Consider the following 13,545-nt stretch of genomic DNA (forward strand, 5'->3'; position numbering starts at 1 on the left):
GTTGGCACATTGATTTCATAGTAAATAACAGTGTTTTTAATTTGCATGTCATTTGAATGCAAAATATGGTGTGATAAGTTTTGTCCTCCTCTCACCCCACTAATGATCCTTCAGATGAAGACATATCTTGGTAATTATTTGTTATTTATTTTTTGGGGTTTCATTCGTTGACTTTTCATGTCCTGCTCGTTCACCTTAAGCGTACACATTCATTTCTGTTGTGTCTTTAAAACAAATAGTGAAACAGGAGTTTAAAACAAAAAAGGTAAAACGTGATGATTTGTTTATCTCCGTTTGTATGAAGTAAATAGCAAAAATTACAGTAACGCAACAGTAGATGCAAAAAAACAAAACAAATGAATAATACAATTGGAGAGTTTGGGAAAAGAGCTTTTTTTTTAACTTTATTTTGAAATATATGATTCTTGTGACTTTCTTTAAAATATATATATATATATTAATGTCCTATTTATTGTATAGCTCTGTTGTTGTGTTTGCGCATTGTGACTGTTTCTTGTAAGACCTTTATCTCAGTTCCTGATAAAGTAAAATTCCCTTTTTTTTGTAATCCTAGCTGACTTTGTTTGTTTTTTATATTTTTTTTGGCGGTCTGTCCCTTTAAAAGATAAAGCTGTGTGCACTGGCCAAAAAAGGAGTGACTGGTAAAAGTCATCGGAGGGGGGAGAGAGAGAGAAGCGGGGCCATGTTGTCATGCACACTAACGACAGCATTGTGTTTACATTATTATATTTGTTGACGCTCAAACTGGCACCAAGGAGACGCGGGTTTGGACCGCGGCCGCTGGAAACTCCGCAGTTTATTTTCCCCCTGAATCCTCGGGTCTGTCGGTGGTTCCCGGAGTCTTCGTCCAGGGGGGGTTCTGCTGACCTCCAGTGGCACGCAGGTGCAGCTGCAAGTCCGGGCTGGGTAACCTCCTCCTCCTCCTCCTCCTCCTCCTCCCCGCCGCCGTGTTTGTGTATGTGGAATGCGGGTCAAGCGGAACTCTCGGAAAAACTGCGGCTTCACATCAAACTCCAAACACCGGCTCGCATCCGCCCGACGCGCTCCGTACGTACCGTGCACATTTCATTGTTTTGTTTTCAGCCGTGCGCCGATTTATTCCACGTGCGATATGTACCAGAATGTTCTTTTATTTGTTTTTGGAGGGTTTTTATTTGAGGGGAGTTGAGTGTTTCTGCTACGGTCTATGGTATACGGTGGTCTATGGTGGTCTACGGTGGTCTATAGTGGTCTATAGTGGTCTATGGTGGTCTATAGTGGTCTACAGTGGTCTATGGTGGTCTACAGTGGTCTACGGTGGTCTATAGTGGTCTATGGTGGTCTATAGTGGTCTACGGTGGTCTATAGTGGTCTATGGTGGTCTATAGTGGTCTATGGTGGTCTACGGTGGTCTACGGTCGCACGAGCAGCCGCCCGCTGGGAAGACGCGACATCGTCATTTAAAATGGCGCCAAAGATTACCCTCGGCCAGCGGACCGCTCCGCGCTCCGCTCGCTGCTCCCCGAGCGAGCAGCCTGAGATCTGACCGCCAGCTTTTAACTCCCGTGCCCACGCTCGGATCAGTAGTGGAGCCCCGTCCCGCCCCGTGACGGACCGACCGGGGTTTTAATGAAGGAGGCGCCGCGGAACTCAAGTGTTGTGTTAGCAGAAGGTGGCTAATGCTAAACACAAACGACCGTAACGTAGCTTCCGGCTAACAAAGCTAGTCCGCTAACGTCAGCGAGATTTAACGTCACCGCAACTCGAGAGGAAACATTTCTGGTGCGAACTGGTTTCTAAGTGTTTGTTTGTTGTTTGTGTGACGGTGGTATTTTTTTTTAGTTTCCATGGGTGTCACCGCGCAGTTTTGAAAGACGACGTCGCCGCTGCGGTAAACAACAGCTCCGCCCGAGGCGGGCCGCGCGTTGCGTAACGGCGGTTGGGAGATTAGCACTCGGGCTAACGGCTAGCCAGCTCGCGCTCGCTCCGATCGCAACATTTAACTCCGCGTGCAACATTTTAGAGTGTCGTGACGTCACGACGCCGCCTCGCGCTGCCCCTCTCGTGTGTTTTGTTACCGCGCGATGTAACAACGCGTTTAGAGCAGCGGTTAGCTGGAGTTAGCCGCCAGCTAGTTAGCCACGACTTTCTTGCTGCCTGTCGGCTGGAAGAAGGGGCGTCATACGAGCTGCTAGCTCAGCTAGCTCAGCACCCCCCCCCCCACACACACACACACACACACACACACCCACCCCCCCCTCCCACTCTGCAGGCTGGCAGCAGAGATATTTCCACCTGTCGGGAGTTTAGGTGCTGATGTTTGCTTTACACGTCGGTGTTTTCGCTGTGTTGTCGTAGCATGTGCTAACTTGTTGTTGTTTTTGTTGTCGTCGTGGCTGGAGTAGTGAGAGCAGTGCGTGCGCATCCCTGCAGGGGTTCGTGTGCTGTTTTCTGCAGTCTTGTTAAAAAACAACAACAACTCTTGTGTTTCGATGTCAAACTGCTGCAAGAACTGATATTTCATCAAGACCAGTTGATCTTGATGTTGGTTGTGAGACTTTGTAAATGCTGCAGGGATTTTAAGGTTTGACCTTAACCGGGTCGTTTTGTCTGGAAATTAGACTGTAATTCCAGATGTTAACGTCCTTTATAAAAGACCTGTAAAACTTTTTTTTTTTTTAGAGAGAGGAACCCGTTCATTTAAACAAGTTAAAAAACTCCCAACCAAAGCAGGCGCAGAGGTGGGCGGGTATCTGCCTCCACAGGTTGGACGGGGGGGGGGGGGGCAGAGAGCCATAACTATAAACAATAAACAAAACTGGAGAGAGAGAGAGAGGACATAAAGTTAGCAAGATGCCATAGTGGCATATGGATGCTCGGGGAGTAAAAGAGAGGTGAGAGGATTTCAGTGCATCATGGGAGGTTCTCCGAGCACCCTGTAGGCTGATAAAAGCGTAACTAAGGGATGGTGCAAACTTTATTTTGTGGATGACTGTAATTCTGCACCATTTGCGTGTTAAAAGTTTGTCTTTATCACACAGCTGTCTAACCTGCAGCCGAACTTCCTGTCTTGTTTGTGCAGTGTCCCCACGCCGGCGCTCCGCAGATAGACGACGATGAAGAGAAGCAGGCACCCCAGCAGCAGCGATGACTCGGACAACGGGAGTAAGCAAAAAATATAGTCTCTGCTGACTCTTATCTTACCAGGTCCAAATATAGATGGATGGAAATGAGGCCAGCACAATCCTGCCACCTTCCTGCCTGTGGAAATGCCGAGCAGTAATCTAACTTTCAGCCTCTTTAAATCTTTTTTTTAGGAAGTAAAAGTGACTGTTTTGATAGCCAAAGACTTTCTTCATATCCATTTGTCTTGAAAATACACTTTCCGTCTTGTGTGAGTGAGTCTGAACTTCATTTTCAGGAGGGAAACAGAGAGGCAGAAAGAGACAAAAGGGCAGGAAATGGACTAAGAGAAGGGAAAAGAGGTCCTACAATCTGAGAGGCAAGAAACAGAGTAGTGAAAGGAGGAGCATTTGGACATTTAAAGACACCCTGGCAGGTCAGGCAGACAGGTGGAAATCTTTCAACTTCAGAAACAGCTTGTGTTTGGTTTTCACTACATTGTTCAAAGCACACCGGTGCATGAAGGCATGCTTCACTGTGACCGTTTGATCTTCTTATCGTGATGACATCTGGCATAAAACCAAACCCAACGCACTCGGTCGAAATGACTTTTAGTTTGGCCTGTGTCACGGTTTTGTAAAGCGATCGTTGCAAGGGGGTATTTCATAACGAAAGAGCGCGTTCATAAAATCATTCTTGGGGAAAATGATTTCAAATGGCATTTAAAAGCTACAACTGAGAGTAATTCCCCAAAGTGAAGTTGTAATAAGATGTATCTGAAAACATAAATATAATTTGCATCATTTTACTGTTACATTTCCCCATTTTTGACAGCCGACGAAGAAGAAATGCTGACACCTCTCACACTCTGTGCTGTTTTTCTCCTTCAGGTAGTTCTACCTGCTGGTCCCAACATTCATCGCAACCCAGGAGAGGGACCGGGCAGAAACCCTCTGAGGTACGTGTGTGTCGTCTCCTCCACACGAAACATCACAATCTGTAGAGAAATTTAAAAGGAATGCTTATGTCACAGTTAATAACCTGTCTTTTGTTGCCAGTTAATCTACATCTCTGTTTTAAATATTTACAAATATTTGAATAAAAAAAAAAAAAAAAACGCCTGCTAGTAAACAAATTTATGCATTTGTTTATGTGTGCATGCAAAGCCCTGCTATCTAGGAACCACACCAGATACTGGGTCCTTGAAATGGGAACATTTCTGCTGTTATCTCCTCCACAGTCTGTGGACTTGGTCCCTGCAGGCCACTGTTCACTCCCTTCGACCAGGGAGCCAATCGAATTAAAGCAAAACATGACTCTGGCCAAGGCTGCATTCTGATTGGCTGGCTCTTGACCGTCTGTACACAACGTGGTCTTTTTTTTCCTTTTCTTTTTTTTTATCTTTGCAAACAGAGACACAGTTTCATCATGAAAAAAACCCCAAAAACATTTAAAATCGTTTAGCACATTTAATCTTCACTTTTTGCAACTTTTAGGCCGTTTGCATTTTATTCTGAGTGAAATACTTCTCTCTAACGTAGCAGCAATCAAGCGCTGAACGAAGGTGTCACTACATTTGCAGCTTTCTTTTTGTCCTCGTGGTGTTTTCACTGGTTTTATGTTGCACTTGTTATTTACATGTTCATCGACGATTCAGGAGAGTCTTGAGTCGAAAACATCTCTTCCTGTGACAGCTAATAACTGTCCAACAGCAGAGATTTATCTGATGATAAACGCAGTAAAATGTGTGACCCGCTCTGGCGGTTCTGTTTTTCCTGCAGGTTTTCAGAACAGACCTGATTACAGCCATGAAGGTGCACGACTCGTACCAGCTGAACCCGGAGGACTACTACGTCCTTGCCGACCCGTGGAGGCAGGATTGGGAGAAGGGCGTCCAGGTCCCCGTCAGCCCCCAGTCCATCCCGCAGCCCGTCGCCAGGTAGGACAGCGCAGAGATCGCTTTAAGACCTGCGAGCTGCAGGTGGGATCACCTCAAAGTTGGAGAGGCACCGTAAACAGACAGAAACTTACGGAGGCATCGCTTTGTTGCAGTTTTAATTTAACAGTCATATAAAGACCAAACTGTACACGCGAGAGGGTGACTCGTGTGTGTGTGTGTCTCTTGTGCAGGATATTGGCAGAGAAGGGGAAGGAGATCATGTTCAACAAGCCAAAGAAGTTGATCCGGACGTCGGGCACCGAGGCGCTCGGCTACGTGGACATCCGGACGCTGGCGGAGGGGATGTGCCGCTACGACCTGAACGAGGAAGACGTGGCCTGGCTGCACATCGTCAACCAGGAGTTTGCAGGGATGGGTGAGTCACTTTTCACATTGTGCAAAAAGAAAATTGTGACTGCATCAATATAATTCGATACCTCTCAAAGCTTCTGGTATCAGATTCAGTCTGTTTAGTCATCTCACCCCCCCGGTGTAGAAGCAGACATGCACAGCAGGTTCACAGTCACAGAGACGGATTTTCTGGAGAAGAAGCGTCGAGGTTAAAAGCCAACAAAAATCACATCCTGTTTGTCCTTCATGAACTCTATACCGTCCTAACTTCACTCCTTCTTCTCCTTCAGCTGCAAACTCTGTTTATATACACACTGTTAAGTTTGTTCTCCAAGTAAAGACTCCTGTTGGTTTTCTCCCGATTTATTTTAGGGTGCCTTGACCACATCTTTGTTTAGATTTCTCGCTGCAGTTTTCGGTGCGACGAATCGCAAGAGTAAACTTCATGGTTGAACCTGTAATTAAGCATTTTGTGGCTGTTGGTAAAAGAGGACGTCTCCAAACTGTAGCTCTTATATTTATGAGCTGTTAAGGTTCTTTCACACCCACCTCGTTTTGGTCTGGACCTTTTTAGTTTTGGGAGCCTCGGACCAAAATCAGAGTTTTAACAGATTTAACCTCCTGTTTCGTCAGCCATGCCACCGCTGGACGAGATCACCATGGAGCGGGTGATGGAGGAGTTCGAGCGCTGCTGCCACGACAACATGACGCACGCCACGGAGACGGAGGAGGGGCTGGGCATCGAGTACGACGAGGACGTTGTGTGCGACGTCTGCCAGTCGCCCGACGGGGAGGACAACAACGAGATGGTCTTCTGCGACAAGTGCAACATCTGCGTTCACCAGGTCAGAGGTCAAACACACACACACACACACACACACACACACACACACACACACACACACACACACACACACACACACACACACACACACACACACACACACGCTCACTTTAAATGAGAAAAAACACAACTTTAAAATCTAAAGTCAGATAGAATAGATTTATTCATCTCTTACTGTGTGACATGCAGTGTTAAACCTCCAGCCGCAGAGACTATTAATATCTTCCATGACACATTTTGCTCTCGTCTGGTGACGTTGAACCTAAACTGTAACAACCGTGAAGCAAAAAGAGAAATGAAAACAGCTGGTTTTACATCTGACCCCCTTTCACTTTCTATTAGTGGCTTCATTTGTTCGTGATTTCTGCTCGCTGCGCGGATGCTGAGCCTCCCTCTGTTTCGGTTTCTCACCAGGCGTGTTACGGCATCCAGAAGGTCCCGAAGGGCAGCTGGCTGTGCCGGATCTGCGCCCTCGGCATTCTGCCAAAGTGCCAGTTGTGTCCCAAGAAGGGCGGAGCCATGAAGCCGACCCGAAGTGGAACCAAGTGGGTCCACGTCAGCTGTGCCTTGTGGATTCCAGAGGTGAAGATCGTCCTATTTTATTTTGTGTCTTGTGTTTTTGCACGACGCTCTTCTGGTTTTTGATGCTGCAGCTCGTGTACACAATCCAGTACAGAGTGGAATTAAAGTTAAAGGGAAAAGAAGCCATCATTTTGGGTCTAAGTGACTAGTGGAGTTCGTACCATTAGAGCATCTTAAAGCAGGTTCGAAGTTTAATTCCCATTTCATCATCAGTCAGCGAACTTCTGTGCACTCACGGTGATTTAAGTCTGGAAACATCCACTACTCTGTCGCCGCCCTCGTGTTCCTCCCATTTAATCAACCTGCGAGCCGTCGTGTGTTTGAACTCTGCAGGTGAGCATCGGGAATCCGGAGAAGATGGAGCCGATCACCAACGTGTCGCACATTCCCAGCAACAGATGGGCTCTGATCTGCTGCCTGTGCAAAGAGAAGACCGGAGCGTGTATACAGGTAAGAGACGCAGCTCACACTTCACACCTTCACACACACGGCGTGAGCCAGCGGGTGTCTTGACGCCTCGTCTGCTTCCTCTGCTGTTCACAACCAAACAAACGTGGGAAGTTAAATCAGAGTGAAAAGCTCCTCAAGCCAGCGCTGAAATCCATTTGTGTATTATAATTTGGCTGTATTTTACGTTCAAGCAATATGTTTAATCGCGTGAACCCGAGGCTCCCTTCAGCTGTGCAGACTTTCAGCTCGTTCACCCACAACTTCACTGTTCGTCTCGCTCTCCCTGCGTTGTCTTGAGCAGCATCGCTGACAAAAATGTTCAAAAAAAAGCACTCGGCCTGTCACCGTTATTACGTTATCACCGGACCGCACTGATTTGAGCCGACATGATCATTTCCGTCCAGCTGTATAAAAACATCTGGATTTCCATCTGTGTTTCCGCGTCGTTTAGTATTCAGTGTCCAGGTTGTCTGTGCTTCGGTTCATATTTGTTCAAACTCTTGACATCGGCGGCGCTGGTCATTGTGTCAGCAGGAGTTCTAGATATAGATATAGATATATAGATATAGATATAGATATAGATATATAAATCTATAGATATAGGAAGATGAGTAGCAGAATGTCACCACTGAGCAGGTCTGATGTTTGAGTCGTTCATGAGTTGAACATGTGACGGTGTTTGTGCGGAAACGGAAGGAAAAGAAATCCTGTTTTTGACGTTTGTAAAGTCTGACGCTTTGTTGCGTTTGCTTCTGCAGTGCTCAGCGAAAAACTGCCGGACAGCCTTCCACGTGACGTGCGGCCTCCACGCCAGCCTTGAAATGAACACCATCCTCACGGAGGACGACGAGGTCAAGTTCAAGTCCTACTGCCCCAAACACTCCGGGCTGGAGGGCGCCGAGTGCAGGGAGCGAGACTCGGGAGGCGAGGAGGAGAAGGAGAAGGAGTGCGTCAGAAACAAGAAGGGCCGGAGGAGAGGCAGGGTGAGAGTGGAGGAAGACGCCGCCTCCTCCTCCTCCTCGTCCCCGTACGTCGCCCCTCAGCTCGCGGAGAGAGCGAACAGGGACCCGGAGACGCTCATCAGCCGGCAGCAAGAGAAGAGAGTCAACCTCCGCAAGCTGAAGCTGCAGGAGATGGAGGAGGACTTCTACCAGTTCGTGGAGGTGGGGGAGGTGGCCGGTCGCCTGAAGCTGCCGCCGGAGGTGGTGGACTTCCTCTACCAGTACTGGAAGCTGAAACGCAAAGCCAACTTCAACCAGCCGCTCCTCACGCCCAAGGGGGACGAGGAGGAGAGCCTGGCGCGCCGCGAGCAGGAGGTGCTGCTGCGACGCCTGCAGCTCTTCACCCACCTGCGCCAGGACCTGGAGCGGGTAGGTTTCCGCTTCGCCTGCAGAGCCAAATAGCAGGCCGAGTGTCGGCGAGAGGAGGGCGGCGCGCGAGTGACGGTCAGAAACAAACAAGCCGGAATGAGTTTAAAATAAATGCTTGAGTGCAACATAAACGTGTGCTTGTTTCAAGGTGAGATTTAAAAGGAGAAGTTCTTTTTAAGAGCAGCTGAAGAGATTTCGAATCACGTGAATACAACAGGAACCCTTGGGGAGGGGGGGGGGGGGGTCGCCGAGCAGAGCGGTGTGTTTATTTCCATCTGCAGACGAGACAGGCAGCAGCCGTATTAGCATCTTCTAAAAAATAATGAACTCACCTCCTCTGTTGTAGCTCGTCTGTGGTCCAGTTCAGCCCTTCGGCCATCAGGGCGTTTCCAGCTTTTCTTTAAGGCACGTTTTAGCTGGGTTATGCTCTGGTGAATTATTTATTTATTTATTTTTTGCGCATATCTGATCATAATCTGACCCCGATTCATTGTCCACATCATTGCAAATGACCAGATGTGATCTGTGTGTCAGGGTGCCAATTCTCATATTGGCCTTGCTATAGTAGTGATATTTAGTATATTACAAACCAAAATACAGAGTAATAAATTAGGTTTGCTTATTTACCACAATGTGGAGCTGCAGAGCAGTTTTATTAAAATAATGAGACGGTGGCCGCTTTACAGTGACAACTTCTCCGTCCAGTAAAGAGTCTGTTCCAGACTGACCGGCTGCAACCGACTTCTGCCTGTAAAAGGAATATTAGTTTGTAGTGGTTGCGTACAAATCTGATCTCAAGGGATTTTTTTTAAAAAAAAATTATTTTTTGGGCTGTATGCTCAGAAATTGGATTTTGACTCGTCACCAACATGAAGCGAGGAGCAGCTTGCTGAGAGCGCAAATGTGAAACGAAAAGCCAGTTTTTTATCCTCGGGGTTTGCAGCCTTGTTAGAAAAATGCAATAACTACTCCAAAATGAGTAAAAACTAAATTATGAAATTGTTTTTCAGCCTGAATTTGACCACCCGTGCGTTTAATTTGAGGTATTTGACGTTGAAATTGTGTCTGTATGCCTTGTTGAATAGTGACTTCAGACTGAAGGAGAACCATGTATGTACTGGAGATAATACAAATACAGGTGCAAATATGAATTATAACTACAGTAGGCACGGACATATATGATACTACAAACAATACGATACCGTATAATATGCAACGCATGTGTCGACGGGTAGTCGGGCCGCAAACATGCGACCGTATTCTGGTTTATCTCGGAGCGCTCCGTCCAGAATATTCCATCTTTTCTGATATCGGTGATGTTTACATGTGTAAATGACCAAAAAAAATGGAACACTTCAAAAACCCCAACTCCTTTGTGAAGATAGTTTCATCATTTATTCGTTAAAACAATCAGAAAATAACCGGAGCTCAACGTTGACGCGTTTTAACAGCTCGTTTTTGTCCGAAGACGATTCGCAGCACGGCGACATCAAACAGAGCGCCGCGTACGCCGCTGCGCTGGCGTTTGGACGACGCCCGTAAACAGTCTTGTCTGCTGCCCCTCAGGTCCGCAACCTGACCTACATGGTGACCCGGAGGGAGAAGATGAAGCGCTCGCTGTGGAGAGTCCAGGAGCAGATCTTCCAGCACCAAGTCCGACTGCTCGACCACGAGCTGCTCAGCGGTGAGTCAGCGAGAGTTTACACCGGACACGGAGCTCGTTCAGTCGGAACAAGTCTGCACACGTGAACCTCGAGAGTTTTGTTGGACCGTCTTAACTTTGTATTACTTTTAAGGTGACAAAAGTTTGTGTGCAGCAGGAAGCCCCTGAACTTTTCGCTCACGCCTGTAACAGAGCGCCGCGATTACAAATCACCGATAATTCTAATAACGAAGCGACTGACGTCGAAAACAAAGAAGTATGTTCTGCTGTTGGGACATCAACTTCAGACCTGTTTATGTAAAAAGTCCCTTTATATGGTTTGTTTTTAATTACTGCACCAAAGAAAAGACCATGGTTTTTTTTTTTTTAATATTTTTCTGTGCCTCTAACTTTGCACTGAACCTGCACATCGCTTGTGTTGCAGGAGATCCTCCAGCAAAAGATCTGGAGAAGCTCTTCTCTCTGGCCTGGTTATCGTCTCAGGGTTCCCAGTCCGGCTCCTCCTGGAGCAACTCTGGACTGAAGACCAAACGAGGGCCTTCGAAGCAGGAAAAAAGGAAAAGCAGCGACAGAAGAAGTCTGTCCGACTCACCGCACACTCACAGGAAGGACAATCTGGGCAGGACGCTGGAGACGAAGGACAGCAAAAGCTCCCAGTTCAAAGAGGCCGAGGCCGCGAGCGACGCCAAAATCCAAAACTCTGACATCAGCCAGGAGATGCCGTTTACAAAGCTTCATAAGCCAGAGGTCACGGAGGAAACGACCGCCATCAAGCTACACAAACCTGAGAGCAGGAAAGGCCCGAGGAGGGAGGCCCCGGGGTCCGAACAAGAAGGGCTGGCGAGACGGAAACGAGACAACGACCACGAGCAGGAGGAGAGAAGAAGGAAGAAGAGGAGCGAGGTCACGGAGAGCGTCCCCAACCAGGTGAAGAACCGGTTCGGCTCCAAACACCTGGACAAAACGGTGTCCATCAGGCTGGTGGATATCAGAAACTCTGACTCCGACGACTACTTCATAGATGAAGGAATGACCAAGAGGATCCCCGTCTCCCTGGGCGTGACGACCAGCGCCAAGTTCCACAGAGCCAGCGTGGTTTCGGACGCCGCCGCGTCAACCAAAGCCAACGGCTGGCTGAGGAAGGCCCAGGCAAACGGCTCGCACACTCCCAACGGACCCGAGGTCGGACATCTGAAAAGCTGGGGGAAGTTCAGGATCCCCAAGAGGAGCGAGAAGCCTCCGAGCGCGACTGCGAAGGAGCAGGAGGAGGCCGAGCAGCGCAAGCCCCTGCTCAGGCCGCTGACCAACACGGCCGAGCCGTCGTACCCGAGGACGCGGCTCCGCACGGGGACGGAGGGCGACGACTACGAGCCCAAAGCGGACGGTGAGCTGGAGCCCTGCTTGAAACGATGCCACTCCCACCAGCTGAGGGGCGACTCGTCCCTCGGCCGCCGCTACGGGTCCGACATCATCCGCCGAGGCGTGCTGGCCTCCTGATGGCGGAGTAAAACTTTCGAGATAAGCTGCACTGTGTCAGTCGGAAAAGAACGACGGTCGCTCTTTGTACCTTTTATTTTTCTTGAGAAATCACAAAATGGCTAGAGGAAAAACAGAGCTGATATTTATTTTTTATTTGTAACATATGTAAAACTGGGAAATATTTTACTTTCTACTTTATTTTGAGCTAGTTTTTCGTATTGTTTTTCCCTCAAAGTAGAAAGATGTCAAGTTGCCACTTAAACGCTCGCTCAGATATTTACAAGCAGAAGCATCAACTAGGGAAAAGTTGTGATTGTTGCTTGGGACCATAAGCTTGCAATGTAATTTGTTTTTCATATAGCATTAAACTCGGCCATGAGTCAGTTGCACTTAGTTGAAGAAGCTAAAACAGACAATGCTCCTCCTGTCAGCGAACAGGACTGTAGTTTTTTTTTTTTTTTTGAAGTTTTTTTTGAAGTTTTTTTTTTTTAATCAAGCTTCACTGGACGTTAATTAACACTTACAAACAGTCGAACTACCCTTTTAGAGCTATTTAAACCTTAAATCACTTCTTCAGTCTGTATCTCATTAGGCTGCATATAGTATGACTTTTTGATCATATTTAGGACGACATGTTATAGTATGACTTTTTGATCATATTTAGGACGACATGCTATAGTATGACTTTTTGATCATATTTAGGACGACATGTTATAGTATGACTTTTTGATCATATTTTAGACGACATGTTATAGTATGACTTTTTGATCATATTTTAGACGACATGCTATAGTATGACTTTTTGATCATATTTTAGACGACATGTTATAGTATGACTTTTTGATCATACTTTTTGATCATTTTAGACGACATGTTATAGTATGACTTTTTGATCATATTTTAGACGACATGTTATAGTATGACTTTTTGATCATATTTTAGGACGACATGTTATAGTATGACTTTTTGATCATATTTAGGACGACATGTTATAGTATGACTTTTTGATCATATTTAGGACGACATGTTATAGTATGACTTTTTGATCATATTTAGGACGACATGTTATAGTATGACTTTTTGATCATATTTAGGACGACATGCTATAGTATGACTTTTTGATCATATTTAGGACGACATGTTATAGTATGACTTTTTGATCATATTTTAGACGACATGCTATAGTATGACTTTTTGATCATATTTAGGACGACATGTTATAGTATGACTTTTTGATCATATTTAGGACGACATGTTATAGTATGACTTTTTGATCATATTTAGGACGACATGTTATAGTATGACTTTTTGATCATATTTTAGGACGACATGTTATAGTATGACTTTTTGATCATATATTTAGTATGACGACATGTTATAGTATGACTTTTTGATCATATTTTAGACGACATGTTATAGTATGACTTTTTGATCATATTTAGGACGACATGTTATAGTATGACTTTTTGATCATATTTAGGACGACATGTTATAGTATGACTTTTTGATCATATTTTAGACGACATGTTATAGTATGACTTTTTGATCATATTTTAGACGACATGTTATAGTATGACTTTTTGATCATATTTAGGACGACATGTTATAGTATGACTTTTTGATCATATTTAGGACGACATGTTATAGTATGACTTTTTGATCATATTTTAGACGACATGTTATAGTATGACTTTTTGATCATATTTAGGACGACATGTTATAGTATGACTTTTTGATCATATTT

The 13,545-nt window shown here is 46.0% G+C and overlaps 1 protein-coding gene across 5 annotated transcripts; it reads left to right on the forward strand.

The window, feature by feature from the left end:
- The first annotated feature begins 755 nt into the window (after positions 1-755).
- jade1 (jade family PHD finger 1) lies at positions 756-12,393 on the forward strand. Of its 5 annotated transcripts, none has more exons than XM_069721412.1 (11): positions 756-927; positions 3,083-3,165; positions 4,014-4,081; positions 4,905-5,062; positions 5,254-5,438; positions 6,047-6,258; positions 6,672-6,839; positions 7,173-7,289; positions 8,048-8,659; positions 10,226-10,343; positions 10,747-12,393. In XM_069721412.1, the coding sequence occupies exons 2-11, from the start codon at positions 3,117-3,119 to the stop codon at positions 11,817-11,819; spliced, it is 2,760 nt and encodes a 919-aa protein (XP_069577513.1). In that variant the 5' UTR covers positions 756-927; positions 3,083-3,116; the 3' UTR covers positions 11,820-12,393. The 5 variants fall into 5 exon arrangements, with proteins under 5 accessions (XP_069577513.1, XP_069577509.1, XP_069577508.1 ...); XM_069721408.1 differs by lacking the exon at positions 756-927 and adding an exon at positions 948-1,068; XM_069721407.1 differs by lacking the exon at positions 756-927 and adding an exon at positions 1,212-1,782.
- Positions 12,394-13,545: the final 1,152 nt, after the last annotated feature.

This window comes from Brachyistius frenatus, unplaced genomic scaffold, assembly GCF_029030835.1.
Source record: "Brachyistius frenatus isolate BFR_SWC_R1_liver_20210118 unplaced genomic scaffold, ASM2903083v1 Contig_263, whole genome shotgun sequence".
Taxonomy (NCBI): domain Eukaryota; kingdom Metazoa; phylum Chordata; class Actinopteri; family Embiotocidae; genus Brachyistius; species Brachyistius frenatus.